Genomic DNA, 21,594 nt, shown 5'->3' on the forward strand with positions numbered 1-21,594 from the left:
GCAGTCTGATGTGACCCCTCGAAATAGAGCCGCCCTTCCCTTTTGCTCCAGTAGGTGTCGCTGCTGAGGCTGGCCGTGCGCATGCGTCGGGCTGTCGCGTCCCGATTTCCGTGACGGCAGATCGGCTCTCGGGTCAAAGCGAGCCTATTGATTTTGGCGAATGAGCAATTATATACGAATATGTAACCCTGAACTTTGCCTGCATTCTGGAAGTTAGCACATCTTAATTCGATTTAGCCAAAAAAAAGTGCCGTCGTAATGCACCATTTGCTCTAATTGGAGGTGACAGACAGACAGAGCATGAGAGTTTTAGTAGCATATAGATGGAGGAAAAGGTAAAATGGGGGGGGGGGAATTGCGCTACTAATCAGTGACAAAATCACAGCTGCACTCAGAGAAGACGTAATGGAGGAGTCAGACACGGAGTCATTCCATTTGGATAGAATTGAATAAGGGGAAGGGTGCAACAAACAGATTGATGGGAGACTCCCCAGTCACCAACCAGACATTGAGAAACAGATATGTAATCAGATTGTACAAATAATAGGGTTGTTGTCATGGGGGATTTCAACTTACCTTCTGACTGTAAGGGGTTTCAGTGGGGCAGAACTTGTTAAGTGCATCCAGGAGGGTTTCTCAAATCGATATGTGAACTGTCCAACGAGAGGAGGGGCCAAACTGGACCTGGTGTTGAGTAATGAGCCTGGCCAGGTGACTGACTTTTCAGTGGGTCAACGGTTGGGGAACAGTGACAACTCCTTAACCGTCAGGATAGCTAAAGATAAGGATAGGTATGGTCCTCGTGGGACTGTCTTCAATTGGAGTAGGGAAAATTATGAGGGCATTTGGCAGAAATGAGGAGTTAATTGGGACACCTTTTTACTAGCAAGTCCACGTCAGACATGTGGAAGATGTTTAAAGATCAATTGCACAGAGAACAGGAAAGGTATGTTCCTGTTTGGAGAAAGGACAGGGGTGGAAAGATAAGAGAACCTTGGACATCCAGAGAGGTGATAAATTTAGTCAAGAAGAAAAAGGAAAAGTATGTAAAACTTCTGAGGTTAGGATCAAATGGAGCATGAGGATTATAAACCATATAACCATATAACAATTACAGCACGGAAACAGGCCATCTCAGCCCTTCTAGTTTGTGCCGAACTCCTACTCTCACCTAGTCCCACCAACCTGCACTCAGTCCATAACCCTCCATTCCCTTCCTGTCCATATATCTATCCAATTTAACTTTAAACGACAACATTGAACCTGCCTCAACCACTTCTGCTGGAAGCTCGTTCCACACAGCAGCCACTCTCCGAGTAAAGAAGTTCAGAAACGAACTAGAGAATTAGGAAAGCCAGAAGGGGCTGTGAAAAGTCCCTGGCCAGTAGGATTAAGGTGAATCCCAAGGCATTCTACACATACATCAAGAACAAGATGAGAACTAGGGGGAAGGTATGACCACTCAAGGATAAAAAGGGGAAAGTTTGCTTTGATGTGGAGAATATGAGTGAGATTCTTAAGGATGCTGTTCATCGACCATAGCTCAGCATTTAATACCATCATTCCCACAATATTGATTGAGAAGTTACAGAACCTGGGCCTCTGTACCTCCCTCTGCAATTGGATCCTCAACTTCCTAACCAGAAGACCACAACCTGTGCGGATTGGTGACAACACATCCTCCTCACTGACGATCAACACTGGCGCACCTCAGGGGTGTGTGCTTAGCCCACTGCTCTACTCTCTATATACACATGACTGTGTGGCTAGGCATAGCTCAAATAAATTTGCTGACGATACAACCATTCCCTCAGGAGGTGACGAGAGGACGTACAGGTGTGAGATATGCCAACTAGTGGAGTGGTGCCACAGCAACAACCTGGCACTCAACGTCAGTAAGACGAAAGAGCTGAGTGTGAACTTCAGGAAGGGCAAGACGAAGGAACACATACCAATCCTCATAGAGGGATCAGAAGTGGAGAGAGTGACCAGTTTCAAGTTCCTGGGTGTCAAGATCTCTGAGGATATAACCTGGTCCCAACATATCGATGTAGTCATAAAGAAGGCAAGACAGCGGCTATACTTCATTAGGAGTTTGAAGAGATTTGGCATGTCAACAAATACACTCAAAAACTTCTATAGTTGTACTGTGGAGAGCATTCTGACAGGCTGCATTACTGTCTGGTATGGAGGGGCTACTGCCCAGGACCGAAAGAAGCTGCAGAAGGTTGTAAATCTAGTCAGCTCCATCTTGGGCACTAACCTACAAAGTACCCAGGACATCTTCAGGGAGCAGTGTCTCAGAAAGGCAGCGTCCATTATTAAGGACCCCCAGCACCCAGGGCATGCCCTTTTCTCACTGTCACCATCAGGTAGGAGGTACAGAAGCCTGAAGGCACAGACTCAGTGATTCAGAAACAGCTTCTTCGCCTCTGCCATCCGATTCCTAAATGGACATTGAATCTTTGGACACTACCTCACTTTTTAAAAAATATACAATATTTCTGTTCTTGCACTTTTTAAAATCTATTCAATATAAGTAATTGATCTACTTTATATATTATTATTTATTTATTATTATTTTTTTTTTCTCTCTGCTAGATTATGTTTTGCATTGAACTGCTGCTGCTAAGTTAACAAATTTCACGTCACATGCCAGTGATAATAAACCTGATTCTGATTCGGTTTCTGATTCGGATTCTGGATGTGGAGAATATGACTGAAGTACTTAATGAGTATTTGCTTCAGTATTTACAAAGGAAAAGGACATGGAGGACCAGGAGGTCAGTGAGGAGCATATAAATATGTTAGAGCATTTAGAGGGCAAGTAGGAGGAAGTGTTGGGTCTCGTAAGGAGTACTAAGGTGGATAAGTGAACAGGGCCTGATGGGATTTACCTCCGGTTTTTGAGGGAGGCAACAGATGAGATTACTGGGGGTTGGAATGCTCTGCCCCAGAAGGCAGTGGAGGCTAAGTCTCTGGATGCTTTCAAGAAAGAGATGGATAGAGCTCTTAAAGATAGCGGAAACAAAGGTTATGGGGATAAGGCAGGAACTGGATATTGATTGTGGATGATCAGCCATGATCACAGTGAATGGTGGTGCTGGCTCGAAGGGCCGAATGGCCTACTCCTGCACCTATTGTCTATTATTGACCAGTATCACTGTGTACTCTCCAGGCTCAGGCAAGCTCCTGGAGGACTGGTGAGTGGCTAATTCTGCACCTCTATTTAAGAATGTAAAAAGGGAAAATCCTGGGAACTATAGACTAGTTGTAGGAAAACTGCTGGAGAAAATTCTTAGGGATAGGATATATGAACATTTGGAAACCCATGGCCTCATTAGGGAGAGCAGCATGGCTTTGTGGGGGCAGGTTGTGTTGAGTTTTTGATTGAGTTTTTTGACAAAGTAATAGAGAATGATGAAGGTCAAGCAGTGGATGTTGTCTACGTGGATTTTAGTGAAGTGTTTAACAGTCCCTCATGGGAGGCTAATCCAGAAGATTAGGGTGCATGGGGTCCACAGGAAATTGGCTCTTTGGATTCAGAACTGGCTTTCACCTAGAATAGAAATAGACGAGACTAGACGAGAAGAGAATAGAATAGTAGTTGAAGGGACTTATTCGAGCTGGAAGTCTGTAATTAGTGGTGTTCCGCAGGGATCTGTGCTGGGACCTCTGCTGTTTGTGATGTATATAAATGACCTGGATGAAAATGTAGATGGGTGGGTTAGTAAATTTGTGGATGAGACCCTTAACAATGTAGCTGAGCAGAGATGTCTTGGGATCCAAGTTCATATCTCCATGGAAGTGAATACACAGATCGATAAGGTGGTTCAGAAGGCTTATGGAATGCTTGCTTTCATTGGTCAAGGCACTGAGTTCAAAAGTCAAGAGGTTATGTACCTATCCAGGTGTCCCTTAAAAGACCCTATCATATCTGCCTCCACCACCATCGCCGGCAGCCCATTCCACACACTCACCCCTCTCTGCGTAAAAAACTTACCTCTGGCATCTCCTCTGTACCTGCTTCCAAGCACCTTAAAACTCTGCACTCTCGTGTTAGCCATTTTAGCCTTGGGAAAAAGCCTCTGACTATCCACATAATCAATGCCTCTCATCATCTTATACACCTCTATCAGGTCACCTCTCATTCTCCGTCGCTCCAAGGAGAAAAGGCCAAGCTCACTCAACCTACTCTCATAAGACATGCTCCCCAATCCAGGCAACATCCTTGTAAATCTCCTCTGCACCCTTTCTATAGTTTCCACATCCTTCCTGTAGTGAGGTGAACAGAATTGAGCACCGTACTCCAAGTGGGGTCTGACCAGGGTCCTATATAGCTGCAACATTACCTCTACACTCTTAAACTCAATCCCACGATTGATGAAGGCCAATGCACCGTATGCCTTCTTAACCACAGGGTCAACCTGTGTAGCAGCTTTGAGTGTCCTATGGACTCGGACCCCAAGATCCCTCTGATCCTCCACACTGCCAAGTCTTACCATTAATACTATATTCTGCCATCATATTTGACCTACCAAAATGAACCACCTCACACTTATCTGGGTTGAACTCCATCTGCCACTTCTCAGCCCAGTTTCGCATTCTATCAATGTCCTGCTGTAACATCTGACAGCCCTCCACACTATCCACAACACCTCCAACCTTTGTGTCATCAGCAAATTTACTAACCCATCCCTCCACTTCCTCATCCAGGTCATTTATAAAACTCACAAAGAGTAGTGGTCCCAGAACAGATCCCTAAGGCACACCACTGGTCACCAACCTCCATGCAGAATATGACCCGTCTACAACCACTCTTTGCCTTCTGCGGGCAAGCCAGTTCTGGATCCACAAAGCAATGTCCCCTTGGATCCTATGCCTCCTTACTTTCCTAGTAAGCCTTGCATGGGGTACTTTATCAAATGCCTTGCTGAAATCCATATACACTACATCTACTGCTCTACCTTCATCAATGTGTTTAGTCACATCCTCAAAAAATTCAATCAGGATCGTAAGACACGACCTGCCTTTGACAAAGCCATGCTGACTATTCCTAATCATATTATGCCTCTTCAAATGTTCATAAATCCTGCCCGAATCTGGATGCGGAGCGAGTCAGTGTCATGGCAGGAGACCCGTGTGTCATTGGGGGGATTCTGAAAATCTACTGCTGTGGACCCTAAGACATCAGATCTTTGCAATCTTCAGGCACACAGCTCGAAAAAAGCGACGTAACGGACTTTTAACACCGTAAACTAGCGAATTGTTTGCTATGTCTCCCCACACGCTGGGAAAATGGAGACACCTCTCTCTCCCTTATTAGGGAGAGAGAGAGAGAGCCTGTGGTACGTTGAATGCCGGATGAAACGCAAAGTCTTTGGGGTAACTGCAAGTCTGTGTCTTTGCTGTTGCTTTGCTCAGCTTGAGTGCTCGGTGGAGGGTGCCGATGCTTTTTTTGCCAGTGGGGGGAGGGGGGATTCTTGCTCACTGCCACTTACGCGCGGGATGGAGGGGAGCTGGGGGCGACTCTGGGGTTTCTTACGTTTATTCTTTGGGGCATTTCTCTGTTTTCATGGATGTTTGCAAAGAAAAACATTTCAGGATGTATATTGTATACATTTCTCTGATATTAAATTGGACCCTTAAGCCTCTCAGGATCTTCTCCATCAACTTACCAACCACTGAAGTAAGACTCACTGGTCTATAATTCCCTGGGCTATCTCTACTCCCTTTCCTGAATAAAGGAACAACATCCACAACCCTCCAATCCTCCGGAACCCCTCCTGTCCCCATTGATGATGCAAAAATCATTGCCAGAGGCTCAGCAATCTCCTCCCTCGCTTCCTACAGTAGCCTGGGGTATAACTCATCCGGTCCTGGTGACTTATCCCACCTGATGCTTTCCAAAAGCTCCAGGACATCCTCTTTCTTAATGTCTATATGATCAAGCTTTTCAGTCCGCTGTAAGTCATCCCTACAATCGCCAGGGTCCTTCTCCGTAGTGAATACTGAAGCAAAGTGTTCATTAAGTTTCTCCACTATCTCCTCCAGTTCCATACACACTTGATTGGTCCTATTCTCTCAGGTCTTATCCATTTGCTCATCACATACTTGTGGAATGCCTTGGGGTTTTCCTTAATCCTGCTCGCCAAGGCCTTCTCATGGCCCCTTCTGGCTCTCCTAATTTCATTATTTCTTGCTAGCCTTATAATTTTCTAGATCTCTATAATTACTTAGTTTTTTGAACCTTTTGTAGTAAGCTCTTCTTTTCTTCTTGACTAGATCTTCAACAGCCTTTGTACACCACGGTTCCTGTACCCTACCATCCTTTCCCTGTCTCATTGGAACCTGTACAGAATGCCAGGCAAATATCCTTTGCTGTTCAGCTCCCAACTATGACCTTCTTTCAGCCACGACTCAACATCATACCAACCAACCTGTTCTATTTTAACTTCATCAGTCCACAGGACTTGTTTCCAAAATGCATCAGGCTTGTTTAGATGTTCCTTTGAAGCTTTTGAAAAGAACTTTTTGGTTGCAATGAGCAAAGTTATGTTTGGAGAAAAAAGGGTGCAGAATTTCATAAAAAGAACCCCACTCCAACTGTTAAGCACGGGGGTGGATCGATCATGCTTTGGGCTTGTGTTGCAGCCAGTGGCACAGGGAACATTTACTGGTAGAGGGAAGAATGAATTCAATGATGATGACCAGCAAATTCTGGAAACAAACATCACACCGTCTGTAAAAAAGCTGAAGATGAAAAGAGGATGGCTTCTACAACAGGATAATGATCCTAAACATACCTCAAAATCCACAATGGACTTCCTCAAGAAGCGGAAGCTGAAGGTTTTGCCATGGCCCTCACAGTCCCCTGACCTAAACATCATCAAAAATCTATGGACAAACCTCAAAAGAGCAGTGCATGCAAGACGGCCCAAGAATCTCACAGACCTAGAAGCCTTTTGCAAGGAAGAATGGGCGAAAATCCCCCAAACATGAATTGAAAGATTCTTAGCTGGCTACAAAAAGCGTTTACAAGCTGTGATACTTGCCAAAGGGGGTGTTACTAAGCACTGACCATGCAGGGTGCCCAAACTTTTGCTTCGGCCCCTTTTCCTTATTTGTTATTTTGAAACTGTAAAAGATGGAAATAAAAAAGTTTTCTTGCTTAAAATATTAAAGAAATGTGTCATCTTTAACTTTATGCCTTTTGGAAATCAGTTCATCTTTTACTCACTTAGCTATTCACAGGAACAGAAATTTTGACCGGGGTGCCCAAACTTTTGCATGTCACTGTATACAACATCCACTGCATCCCCTTTATCTATCCCATTTGTAATCTCCTCAAAGAATTCCAACAGGTTCATCAGGCAGGATTTTCCCTGAAGGAAACCATGCTGACTTTGTACTATCTTGTCCTGTGTCACCAAGTACTCCATCACCTCATCCTTAACAATTGACTCCAACATCTTCCCAACCACTGAGGTCAGGCTAACTGGTCTATAATTTCCTTTCTGCTGCCTTCCTCCTGTCTTAAAGAGTGGAGTAACATTTGCAGTTTTCTAGTTGTCTGGCACCATGCCAGATTCCAATAATTTTGAAAAATCATTGCTAATGCCTCCACAATCTCTACCACTACCTCTTTCAGAACCCCAGGGTGCAGCTCAGCCGGTCCAGATGACTTATGTACCTTTAGGTCTTTCAGCTTTTTGAGCACCTTCTCCCTTGTAACAGTAACTGCACCCGCTTCTCTTCCTTCACACACTACAACATCAGGCATACTGCTAGTGTCTTCCACAGAGAAGACTGACGCAAAATACTCATTTTAGTTCATCTGCCATTTCCTTGTCCCCAGTTATCAAATTTAAAGTTGAACTAAGTCATATTATGATCACTGTCTCCTAAGAGTTCCTTTCCCTTAAGCTCCCAAATCACCCGTGGTTCAGCACATAACACCCAATCCAGTATAGCTGATCCCCTAGTAGGCTCAATGACAAACCACTTTAAAAATCCATCTCATGGATATTTTACAAATTCACTCTCTTGAGATTCATTACCATCTGATTTTCCCAATCTACCTGCATGTTGAATTCATCCTTGACTATCATGATATTCGCTTTCGACATGCCTTTTCTATCTCCCATTGTAATCTTTGTTCCATGTCCCAGCTACTTTTGGGAGACGTCCTTTAACCCTTGCAGTTTCTTAACTCAACCCACAAGGATTCACATTATCTGATCCTATGTCACATCTTTCTAGTGATTGGATGACATTCTTTACCAGTAGAGCCATACCACCCCCTCTGCCTACCTTCCTATCCGTCCAGTACAACATGTAACCTTGAACATTCAGCTCCCAAGTACCACCATCCTTCAGCCACGATTCAGTGATGGCCACAACATCATACCTGACAATCTGTAATAGTGCAACAAGATTACCCACCTTATTTCTTATACTATGCGCATTTAGATACAACGCCTTGAGTACTGTATTTGCTGTCCTTTCTGATTCTACATCCCTAATGATCTGATACTCAGCCTGTTGGCTGCAACTAAGTCCCATCACCTGTCCACCCTTCCTGACAGTCTGACTGCACGCTATCTTTACCTTTTTATCATCCGTCCTATCCTGAGTCCCTTCACTCCGGTTCCCACCCCCCTACCAAATTAGTTTAAACCCTCCCCAACAGCTCTAACAAACCTGCCCACGAGAATATTGGTCCCCCTTGGGTTCAGGTGCAATGTGTCACTTTTGAACAGGTCATACCTCCCCCAGAAGAGATCCCGATTATCCAAGAAACTCAAGCCCTGCCCCCTGCACCAGCTTCTCAGCCACACATTTATCTGCTAAATCATCCTGTTTCTACCCTCACTGGCACGTGGCACAGGTAACAACCCAGAAATTACTACCTTGGATCTCCTCCTTCTCGACTTTCTGCACACCTCTCTAAATTCTCTCTTCAGGATCGCTTTGCTTTTCCTTCCTATGTCATTGGTACCAATATGTACCAAGACACCTGGCTGTGCTCCCTCCCCCTCTGAAATGCCTTGGACGCCAATCAAGACATCCCTGACCCTGGCACCAGGGAGGCAACATGCCACCCAGGTGTCTCTATCACGTCCAAAGAATCTCCCCTCTGTTCCTCTGACTAATGAGTCCTTTTTCACTACCACTCTCCTTTTCTCCCTCTTTCCCTCCTGCACCACAGACCCACACTCAGTGCCAGTAAGCTGGTCTCCGTGGCATTCCCCTGGGAGGTCATCCCCCACAAAAGTATCCAGAACTGTACCCTTATTTTTGAGGGGAATGGCCACAGGGGTGCTCTGCGCTAGCTGCCCATTCACATTTCCGTTTCTCCTGACAGTCACCCAGCCACTCACCTCCTGCAACTTCAGGGTGACTACTTCCCTGTAACTCTGATCGATTATCTCCTCACTCTCCCATACAAGCCCTACCAGACAAGCAAGGAAGGAACTGAGGAATGAACTTAGGAGATCTAGAAGGAGCATTAGAAGGCCTTGGTGAGTAGAGTCACAATCATAGAAAAGTAGAGCCTGCCTAGTCCATGCCTACCCTGGTTGGTCCATAGGACACAGGAATAAATGAGGCCATTCAGCCTTTCCAGTCTGTTCTTCCATTCTATCCTTCCATTCTATCATTGTCCTGTAACTCATCCCACTGTCTGTGATTCAGCCTCATCTCCTGCCTGTTCTTCCTATCATCTCAGTTGCACTCTATCTTTGATTTATTTCTGTTTTCCTCTTCCTCACCCCTATCACTCCAGTTCCCATCCCCCTGCCAAATTAGTTTAAACCCTCCCGAACAGCTCTATTAAACCTGCCTGCTAGGATATTGGACCCCTTTGGGTTCAGGGGTAACCCGTTCTTTTTGTACAGGTGGTACCTCCCCTAGATGAGGCCCCAATGACCCAGGAACCTGAATCCCTGCCCCTACACCAGTCTCTCAGCCATGCATTAATACGCCTGATCGTGCTATTCTTGCAATCATTAGCACGTGGCACAGGCAGCAATCCTGAGATTACTACCGTGGAGGTCCTGCCTTTCAGCTTCCAACCCAACTCCCTGAATTCTCTCTTCAGAACCTTCTCCCTTTTTCTAACTAAATCATTGGTATCAACATGTATCAAGACTTCTGGCTGTTCACCCTCCCCCTTCAGAATAGTCTGCACCTGAATCGAGACATCCCGTACCCTGGCACCTGGGAGGCAACACACCATGCGGGTATCTCTATCAGGCTGACAGAACCTCCCGTCGGTTCCTGTCACTGTGGAATCCCCTATGACTATCGCATTCCTCATCTTCCTCTTTCCCTTCTGCACCAGGGAACCAGGCTCAGTGCCAGAGACCCGATCGACGTGTTCGTCCTCTGTCAGGTCACCCCCCTCAACGCATCCAAAATGAGATAACAATTACTGAGGGGGATGGCCACAGGGGTGGCCTTCCCTTCCCTGACTGTCACCCACTTACCTAACTCCTGCAGCCCCGGGGTGACTTTTGTGTTGAATCTGTGGAATTCTCCGCCCAGGGAAGCAGTTGAGCTTCTTCATAAATATATTTAAGACATAGTTAGATAGATTTTTACATAGTAGGGGAATTAAAGGTTATGGGGAAAAGGCAGGTGAGTTTAGTCATAGTCATACTTTATTGATCCCGGGGGAAATTGGTTTTCGTTACAGTTGCACCATAAATAATAAATAGTAATAAAACCATAAATAGTTAAGTAGTAATATGTAAATTATGCCAGGGAATAAGTCCAGGACCAGCCTATCGGCTCAAGGTGTCTGACCCTCCAAGGGAGGAGCTGTAAAGTTTGATGGCCACAGGCAGGAATGACTTCCTATGATGCTCTGTGTTGCATCTCGGTGGAATGAGTCTCTGGCTGAATGTATTCCTGTGCCCACCCAGTACATTATGTAGTGGATGGGAGATATTGTCCAAGATGGCATGCAACTTAGACAGCATCCTCTTTTCAGACACCACCGTCAGAGAGTCCAGTTCCATCCCCACAACATCACTGGCCTTACGAATGAGTTTGTTGATTCTGTTGGTGTCTGCTACCTTCAGCCTGCTGCCCCAGCACACAACAGCAAACATGATAGTACTGGCCACCACAGACTCGTAGAACATCCTCAGCATCGTCCGGCAGATGTTAAAGGACCTCAGTTTCCTCAGGAAATAGAGACAGCTCTGACCATCTCTGACTAAAGAGATGGCTCTTTACGGACAGATCAGCCATGATCTTATTGAATGGTGGGGCAGGCTCAATGGGCCGGATGGCCTACTCCTGCCCATATGTTCTTATGTTCCAACTCCCTGTAGCTCCTATCTAACTCCTGCTCACTTCCCCTAAAAAGCTGTAGGTCATCAAGCCACAGTTCCAGATCCCTCACACGGTCTCTCAGGAGCTGCATCTCGGTGCACCTGGGGCAGATGTGGCCATCAGGGAGACCGGAAGATTCCCACGATTCCCACATCTGACACCCAGAGCAAAGTACTAACCCTCCCGACATGCTCTCCGTTCATCAAAAAAATGCAAAGACCAACCAAGTCCACTGACCTCGGGTTACCTTGTCTTAACCAGGGCCTCAATATCTCTTGAAAAGGTTCCTTCACCTGCTATCTTTACCTTCTATTCTGACAGGCACATACTGGACAAGCTTTGTACTCTCCACATTTCACTTTTGAATGCCCCCTACTTATCGAGCACCTTTGCCGAAAACAGCCTGTCCCAATCCACACTTGCAGATCTTTTCAGATACCATCAAAATTGGCCTTTCTCCAATTTTGAATGCCAACCTGCTGACCAGAACTACACGTTTGCACATACCCTTTGAAACTAATGGCAGTGCGGCCACTGTGTTCCCGCACACAAACTTCTGTCACCTGCCCTATCTCTTTCCCTAAAAGCGGTTCCAGTATCACACACTCTCGTTGGAAACTTTCCTGAACAAATTTGTCAAAGTCTATCCCAACTAGTACTTTTACAGACAGTCAGTTAAAATCACCTACTATAATAACCTTGCAACAATCTGCTATCTCTCTACGAATTTGCTTCTCAAATCCCTCAGACTGTTGGGTGGTCTATAATATAGCTCCATTAATCAGAGTGGCCACACGCACGTAAAGAAACATAACACAGCCATCCTCGCACCCTCTCAACCTCGTCTGACCCACTCACCAGACCCCAGACCCCAGACCCGAGCACCGAGTACCGAGTACCAGGTCGGCACTCACTCACCTCCCGTGTCCCGCGATCCGTGTATCCGCAGATTCTCTCCGTCCCGTCCCGTCCCGTCCCGCCCCGCCCGGCCCGTATCCGGAGGAAGCGACGTCAACAGCCGCGGCATTCCCAATGGACGGGGCGGTGCCACATCCCGGCCTGGAACTACGGGAATGGGAGCTAGCAGTTCCGAGTAAAGTTATTATCAAATGCGCAAACATTACAGGCATTTACGGAAAGTAAAGAAATACTGTGGCAGTCATTTGGTTCATGATGACAGATGAGGAAGCTCTTTAACTCAACAACAGTTTAATTGTGATAGACTCAAAACAGACCGGGAATCATGACAGCTGACTGAACCCAACCAGTCTCATACAGAGGGGGGAGATGACCATCACAGACCCCGGTTACAGTCAGGGTGACCGACAAATACACAAGTGAATAACTGTATAACCCAAGCCAAAATGTAACAATAAATGAACTGTTCTCCCACCATAATCCCACAAAAGCATTTTAACACAAGACCACTAAACTGAGCTGGTCTTTAGAGATGCCGGGGCGGGTTGTTGACCACGCAGAGCTTCACGATACTATAGAATTTATGATGATCTATACAGAATCTGAACTATTTAGGAACAGCTTCTTCCAGCATGGTTTCCTAAAGGAAAATCCTGTCTGAGTAACCTACTGCAATTCTTTGAGGAAAGTACAAGCAGGGTAAAGTAAGTAAAGGCATCCGTTAGTCTTGCGAGACCATGGATCTGCGCCTGGAAAGTCTTCACTCTCCAGGGCGCAGGCCTGGGCAAGGTTGTATGGAAGACCAGCAGTTGCCCATGCTGCAAGTCTCCCCTCTCCACAACACCGTTGTTGTCCAAGGGAAGGGCATGAGGACCCATACAGCTTGGCACCAGTGTCGTCGCAGAGCAATGTGTGATTAAGTGCCTTGCCCAAGGACACAACACGCAGCCTCGGCTGGGGCTAGAAGTCACGACCTTCAGATCGCCAGTCGAATGCCTTAACCACTTGGCCACATGCCAGGAGATGTAGTGTACTTGGATTTTCATAAGGTCTTTGACAAGGTGCTGCACATGAGGCTGCTTAGCAAGAAAAGAGCCCATGGAATTACAGGGAAATTACTAGCATGGGTGGAGCATTGGCTGATCGGCAGAAAACAGAGAGTGGGAATAAAGGGATCCTATTCTGGCTGGCTGCCGGTTACCAGTGGAGTTCTACAGGGGTCGGTGTTAGGACCACTGCTTTTTACTATGTATGTAAATGATTTGGACCATGGCATTAATGGATTTGTTGTTAAGTTTACCAATGATACAAAGATAAGTGGAGGAGTGGGTAGTGTTGAGGAAACAGAGCCTGCAGAGAGATTTAGATAGTTTAGGGGAATGGGCAAAGAAGTGGCAAATGAAATATGCTGTTGGAAAGTGTATGGTCATGCACTTTGGTGGAAGAAATAAACAGGCAGACTATTATTTAGATGGGGAGAGAATTCAAAATGCAGAGATGCAATGGGACTTGGGAGTCCTTGTGCAGGATACCCTAAAGTTTAATCTCCAGGTTGAGTCGGTTGTGAAGAAGGCAAATGCAATGTTGGTATTCATTTCTAGAGGTATAGAATATAAGAGCAGGGATGTGATGTTGAGGCTCTATAAGGCACTCGTGAGACCACACTTGGAGTATTGTGTGCAGTTCTAAGGCAGAGATAGATAGGTTCTTGATTAGACAGGGCATCAAAGGGTATGGGGAGAAGGCAGAGGAGTGATTGGATCAGCCCATGATTGAATGGCAGAGCAGACTCAATGGGCTGAATGGCCTACTTCTGTTCCTATATCTTATGGTCTTATGGTCTTCCCCTCTGGCATTGCTTTCTGAATGGACATTGAACCCATGAACACCACCTCACCATGTTTTATTTTAGTTTTTACACTACCTATTTAACTATTGTGTATGTATGTACATATTCGCGTTTTTTTCTATCATATTCTCTGTACTTTTTCTAATGTTTTTTCTGTATTTAATTACACTGCTGCCACAAAGACAACAAATTTCCTGACAGAGAAACACGAAGATGGAAATGGTCCTGTAAAAACTCTCCATCAGAGCCATCTTTTGCCTCTGGGGCAAGGAGGACGTCATAGAACCCACACCGAGTAAAAGAACTTTGCAAAGCAGGAAGAAAAGAAGAGAAACCAAACAAGCTGAAGGTAAGTTGGGCAATGTATGGTTTTGGCGGAAAGACATGAAGAGAAACCGGTCAAATCCATTGAATCACAAACAAAAGAGAACCTGCAGATGCTGGAAACCCAAGCAATGCACACAAGGTCATCTTCAGAAGTTTCCGGATGACTCTGCCATAGTTGGATGCATCAGCAGGGGAGATGAGGCTGAGTACAGGGCTACGGTAGGAAACTTTGTCACATGGTGTGAGCAGAATTATCTGCAGCTTAATGTGAAAAAGACTAAGGAGCTGGTGGTAGACCTGAGGAGCGCTAAGGTACCGGTGACCCCTGTTTCCATCCAGGGGGTCAGTGTGGACATGGTGGAGGATTACAAATACCTGGGGATACGAATTGACAATAAACTGGACTGGTCAAAGAACACTGAGGCTGTCTACAAGAAGGGTCAGAGCCATCTCTATTTCCTGAGGAGACTGAGGTCCTTTAACATCTGCCGGACAATGCTGAGGATGTTCTACGAGTCTGTGGTGGCCAGTGCGATCATGTTTGCTGTTGTGTGCTGGGGCAGCAGGCTGAGGATAGCAGACACCAACAAAATCAACAAACTCATTTGTAAGGCCAGTGATGTTGTGCGGATAGAACTGGACTCTCTCACGGTGGTGTCTGAAAAGAGAATGCTGTCTAAGTTGCATGCCATCTTGGTCAATGTCTCCCATCCACTACATAATGTACTGGGTGGGCACAGGAGTACATTCAGCCAGAGACTCATTCCACCGAGATGCAACACAGAGTGTCATAGGGAGTCATTCCTGCCTGCGGCCATCAAACTTTACAACTCCTCCCTTGGAGGGTCAGACACCCTGAGCCAATAGGCTGGTCCTGGACTTATTTCATAATTTACAGGCATAATTTACATATTACTATTTAACTATTTATGGTTCTATTACTATTTATTATTTATGGTGCAACTGTAATGAAAACCAATTTCCCCTGGGGTCAATAAAGTATGACTATGACATGACTATGACAAGGTGCTAGAGGAACTCAGCAGGCCAGACAGCATCTGTGGGAAAGAGTAAACAGTCGATGGTTCGGGCTGAGACCCTTCAGCAGGACTGGAGAAAAACAGCTGAGGAGTGGAGTTAAAAGGTGGGGGAAGGGAGGGAGAAACAGAAGGTGATGGGTTAAACTGGGATGGGAAGGGGTGAAGTAAAGAGCTGGGAAGTGGATTGGAGAAAGAGATACAGGGCTGGAAGAAGGGGAGTCTAATAGGAGAGGACAGAAGGTCATGGAAGAAAGAAAAGGGGCGAGGAGCACCGGAGGGTAGGGAAGGGAATAGGGCGAGAGAGGGAAAAAGAGATGGGGAATGGTGATGGAGAGGGGTTAGGCATTACCGGAAGTTCGAGAAATCGATGTTCATACCATCAGGTTGGAGGCTACCAGACAAAATATAAGTTGTTGTTCCTCCAACCTGTGTGTGGCCTCATCGCAACAGTAGAGGAAGCCGTGGTTTGACATAGCAGAATGGGAATTGGAATTAAAATGGGTGGCCACTGAATACTGTACAGACACAGAAGATGGGGAAATTGGAATGTGGTATAACTTACCTATGTAAACCTCCCAAGAGGAATGATGAAAAAGTGTCAGAACCTTTCAATTCTAGACCTGGGTATAGTGGGGAATACAACCATTGGACAAGTAGATACTGAAAGGGAAATTGACTGCAACATAATTGATGACGAAGCTGAGTTTTGTCAGATGGCAGGAGAAACTGAGTTGCAGGAAGCAATGAATAAAGGACAGGATGAGACATCTCAAAGGAAACATGAGAAGTCACGAGAAAATACTGAAACTGATGAGATTGTGACTGAGAATCAACTATAAAAGAATGATGAAACTGAAGCTGACTAAGAAATCTCAGAGAGTCAGGAATCCTCCATATAGGCTGGAAATCAGAATGTTGTGCCAACCCCAGTGATGAAATGTGTTAATTCCATTTCCTTCTGGATTGGAGATACTGTAATCATTTAATTCATTTGAAAGCTGTAAGCTGTATGCCTGAATATTGTCAGGACAGAAGTGTGAACATAACTGTTATGAAGACCTTAAGACCATGAGACACAGGAGTAGAATTAGGCTATTCAACTCACCATTCCATCATGGCTGATCCCAGAACCCACACAACCCCATACACCTGCCTTCTCACCATATCCTTTGCTGTCCCGACCGATCAGGAAACTATCAACCTGTCTTAAATATATCCACAGACTGGGCCTCCACCGCAATCTGTGGCAGCTCAGATTCACCACTCACTAGCAAAAAAATTCCTCCTTACCTCTGTTCTAAAAGGTTGCCCCTCAATTATGAGTCTGTGCCCTCCAGTTCTGGATACCCCCACCATAGGAAACATCCTTTCCACATCCACCCTATCTAGTCCTTTCAATATTCAGTAGGTTTCAATGACATCTCCCCCCCAACATTCTTCTAAATTCCAGTGAGTACAGGCCCAAAGCTGCCAAACGCTCCTCATATGTTAACCCCTTCATTCCCAAAATCATCTTTGTGAATCTTCTCTGGACTCTCTTCAATGACAACACATCCTTTCTGAGGTATGGGGCTCAAAACTGTTAACAATACACCAAGTGCAGCCTGACTAGTGTCTTATAAAGCCACAGCTTTAGCTCCTTGCTTTTATATTCTATTCCCCCAGAAATAAATGCCAACATTGCATTGATCTTCCTTACCAAAGACTCTACCTGTAAATTAACCTTCTGGAAGTCTGAGTCTCTCTGCACCTCTGATGTTTGAACATTCTCCCCTTTTAAATAATAGTCTGCACTATTTTTCCTTTTACCAAAATGCATTATCATACATTTCCCAACACTGTATTCCATCTGCCACTTTTTTGCCCATTCTTCCAGTGTGTCTAAGTCCTGCTTCAATCACATTGCTTCCTCAGCACTACCTGCCCCTCCACCTATCTTCGTATCATCCACAAATTTTGCCACAAAGACATCAATTCCATTATCTAAATCACTGACAAACAATGTGAAAAGTAGCAGTCCCAATACTAACCCTGAAGAACACCACTAGTCACTGGCAGCCAACCAGAAAAGGCTATTTTTATTCCCGCTCACTGCCTCCTGCCTGTCAGCCATTCCTCTACCCATGCCAGTATCTTTCCTATAATACCATTATGTTGTTAAGCAGCCTCACGTGAGGCACCTTATCAAATGCTCTTTTGAAAATCCAAGTAAATGACATCCACTATCTCTCCTTTGTCCACCCTGCTTGCTACTTCCTCAAAGAATTCTAACAGATTTGTCAGGTGAGAGTTCCCTTGACAGAAACCATGCTGATTTTGGCTTATTTTATCATTAGTCTCCAAGTACCCTGAAACCTCATCCTTAATAATAGACACCAACACTTTCCCAACCACTGAGGTTAGACTAACTGGCCTATAATTTCCTTTTGTTTGCCCTCCTCCCTTCTTAGAATGGAGTGATATTTGCAATCTCCCAGTCTTCCAGGACAATGTGATCAAGTGATTCTTACAGCAGAACCAATGCATCTGTTATCTCTTCAGCAACCTCTCTCAGGACTCTGCGATGCAGTTCATCTGGTCCAGGTGACTTATCCACCTTAATACATTTGAGCGCAAACAACAGGAATTCTGCAGATGCTGGAAATTCAAGCAACACACATAAAAGTTGCTGGTGAACGCAGCAGGCCAGGCAGCATCTGTAGGAAGAGGTACAGTCGACGTTTCAGGCCGAGACCCTTCGTCAGGACTAACTGAAGGAAGAGTGAGTAAGAGATTTGAAAGTTGGAGGGGGAGGGGGAGATCCAAAATGATAGGAGAAGATAGGAGGGGGAGGGATGGAGCCAAGAGCTGGACAGGTGATTGGCAAAAGGGGTATGAGAGGATCATGGGACAGGAGGTCCGGGAAGAAAGATGGGGGGGGGAACCAGAGGACGGGCAAGAGGTATATTCAGAGGGGCAGAGGGAGAAAAAGGAGAGTGAGAGAAAGAATGTGTGTATAAAAATAAGTAACAGATGGGGTACGAGGGGGAGGTGGGGCATTAGCGGAAGTTAGAGAAGTCGATGTTCATGCCATCAGGCTGGAGGCTACCCAGACGGAATATAAGGTGTTGTTCCTCCAACCTGAGTGTGGCTTCACCTTTACAGTAGAGGGAGCCGTGGATAGACATGTCAGAATGGGAATGGGATGTGGAATTAAAATGTGTGGCCACTGGGAGATCCTGCTTTCTCTGGCAGACAGAGCGTAGATGTTCAGCAAAGCGGTCTCCCAGTCTGCGTCGGGTCTCGCCAATATATAAAAGGCCACATCGGGAGCACCGGACGCAGTATATCACCCCAGTCGACTCACAGGTGAAGTGTTGCCTCACCTGGAAGGACTGTTTGGGGCCCTGAATGGTGGTAAGGAAGGAAGTATAAGGGCATGTGTAGCACTTGTTCTGCTTACAAGGATAAGTGCCAGGAGGGAGATCAGTGGGGAGAGATGGGGGGGACGAATGGACAAGGGAGTTGTGTAGGGAGCGATCCCTGCGGAATGCAGGGGGGGGGAGGGAAAGATGTGCTTAGTGGTGGGATCCCGTTGGAGGTGGCGGAAGTTACGGAGAATAATATGTTGGACCCGGAGGCTGGTGGGGTGGTAGGTGAGGACCAGGGGAACCCTATTCCTAGTGGGGTGGCGGGAGGATGGAGTGAGAGCAGATGTACGTGAAATGGGGGAGATGCGTTTAAGAGCAGAGTTGATAGTGGAGGAAGGGAAGCCCCTTTCTTTAAAAAAGGAAGACATCTCCCTCGTCCTAGAATGAAAAGCCTCATCCTGAGAGCAGATGCGGCGGAGACGGAGGAATTGCGAGAAGGGGATGGCGTTTTTGCAAGAGACAGGGTGAGAAGAGGAATAGTCCAGATAGCTGTGAGAGTCAGTAGGCTTATAGTAGACATCAGTGGATAAGCTGTCTCCAGAGACAGAGACAGAAAGATCTAGAAAGGGGAGGGAGGTGTTGGAAATGGACCAGGTAAACTTGAGGGCAGGCTGAAAGTTGGAGGCAAAGTTAATAAAGTCAACGAGTTCTGCATGCGTGCAGGAAGCAGCGCCAATGCAGTCGTCGATGTAGCGAAGGAAAAGTGGGGGACAGATACCAGAATAGGCACGGAACATAGATTGTTCCACAAACCCAACAAAAAGGCAGGCATAGCTAGGACCCATACGGGTGCCCATAGCTACACCTTTAGTTTGGAGGAAGTGGGAGGAGCCAAAGGAGAAATTATTAAGAGTAAGGACTAATTCCGCTAGACGGAGCAGAGTGGTGGTAGAGGGGAACTGATTAGGTCCGGAATCCAAAAAGAAGCGTAGAGATTTGAGACCTTCCTGATGGGGGATGGAAGTATATAAGGACTGGACATCCATGGTGAAAATAAAGCGGTGGGGGCCAGGGAACTTAAAATCATCGAAAAGTTTAAGAGCGTGAGAAGTGTCATGAACATAGGTCGGAAGGGATTGAACAAGGGGTGATAAAACAGTGTCGAGGTATGCAGAAACGAGTTCGGTGGGGCAGGAGCAAGCTGAGACAATAGGTCTGCCAGGACAGGCAGGTTTGTGGATCTTGGGTAGGAGGTAGAAACGGGAAGTGCGGGGTGTGGGAACTATAAGGTTGGTAGCAGTGGATGGGAGATCCCCTGAGCGGATAACGTCGGTGATGGTGTGGGAGACAATGGCCTGGTGCTCCTTAGTGGGGTCACGATCGAGGGGTAAATAACAGGTGTCCGCGAGTTGTCGCTGTGCCTCGGCAAGGTAGAGGTCAGTACGCCAGACTACAACAGCACCCCCCTTATCGGCGGGTTTAATAATAAGGTTAGGATTAGTGCGGAGGGAGTGGAGCGCAGAGCGTTCCGAAGGAGTGAGGTTGGAATGGGGACAAGGTGCGGTGAAGTCGAGACGGTTAATACATTTGAGTTTGCCTAGCAGTTTTTCCTTTGTAATGGCAATGACGCTCACTCCTGCTTCCTGACCCTCAGACCACAGGCACATTGCTACTGTCTTCCACTAAGTACCCAATAAGTTCAACTTCAAGTCGCTTTTATTGTCACTTCAACCATAACTGCTGGTACAGTACACAGTAAAACGAAACAACGTTCCTCCAGGACCATGGTGCTACATGAAACAACACAAAACTACACTAGACTACGTGAAACAAAACTACATTAGACTTCAGACCTACATGGGACTACATAAAGTGCACAAAGCAGTGCAAGACAGTACAATAATTAATAAACAAGACAATAGGCACAGTAAAGGACAAATTACAATATAATAATAAGTTATGTAAATATGAATGTAAACAATGTAGACAATGTTTACATTGTGGATGCTTCCCTGGTGTCATGGATTCTTGATTACCTGACTGGCAGACCAGAGTACGTGTGCTTGCAACACTGTGTGTCCGACAGAGTGATCAGCAGCACTGGGGCTCCACAGGGGACTGTCTTGTCTCCCTTTCTCTTCACCATTTACACCTCCGACTTCAACTACTGCACAGAGTCTTGTCATCTTCAGAAGTTTTCGGATGACTCTGCCATAGTTGGATGCATCAGCAAGGGAGATGAGGCTGAGTAGAGAGCTACGGTAGGAAACTTTGTCACATGGTGTGAGCAGAATTATCTGCAGCTTAATGTGAAAAAGACTAAGGAGCTGGTGGTTGACCTGAGGAGAGCTAAGATACCGCTAACCCCTGTTTCCATCCAGGGGGGTCAGTGTGGACATGGTGGAGGATTACAAATACCTGGGGATATGAATTGACAATAAACTGGACTGGTCAAAGAACACTGAGGCTGTCTACAAGAAGGGTCAGAGCCGTCTCTATTTCCTGAGGAGACTGAGGTCCTTTAACATCTGCTGGATGATGCTGAGGATGTTCTACGAGTCTGTGGTGGCCAGTGCTATCATGTTTGCTGTTGTGTGCTGGGACAGCAGGCTGAGGGTAGCAGACACCAACAGAATCAACAAACTCATTCGTAAGGCCAGTGACGTTGTGGGGATGGAACTGGACTCTCTGAAGGTGGTGTCTGAAAAGAGGATGCTGCCTAAGTTGCATGCCATCTTGGTCAATGTCTCCCATCCACTACATAATG

At 46.0% G+C, this 21,594-nt stretch overlaps 1 protein-coding gene across 2 annotated transcripts in view; it reads right to left on the reverse strand.

Annotated features, from left to right (window-relative positions):
- The window catches only part of LOC140201096 (uncharacterized), a 59,674-nt gene that overhangs the window by 25,210 nt on the left and 12,870 nt on the right, over window positions 1-21,594 (reverse strand). The window contains exon 1 of one of the 2 annotated variants that reach the window (XM_072264692.1): window positions 12,262-12,385. The exons of the other annotated variant lie outside the window; for it this stretch is intronic. Coding sequence (XP_072120793.1) covers window positions 12,262-12,370 — 109 coding nt within the window. The 5' untranslated portion in view covers window positions 12,371-12,385. Of the gene's footprint in view, window positions 1-12,261; window positions 12,386-21,594 lie in introns of those variants that run through there. 2 annotated transcript variants of the gene reach the window in all.

The sequence above is a fragment of the Mobula birostris genome, chromosome 8 (assembly GCF_030028105.1).
Source record: "Mobula birostris isolate sMobBir1 chromosome 8, sMobBir1.hap1, whole genome shotgun sequence".
Classification (NCBI taxonomy): domain Eukaryota; kingdom Metazoa; phylum Chordata; class Chondrichthyes; order Myliobatiformes; family Myliobatidae; genus Mobula; species Mobula birostris.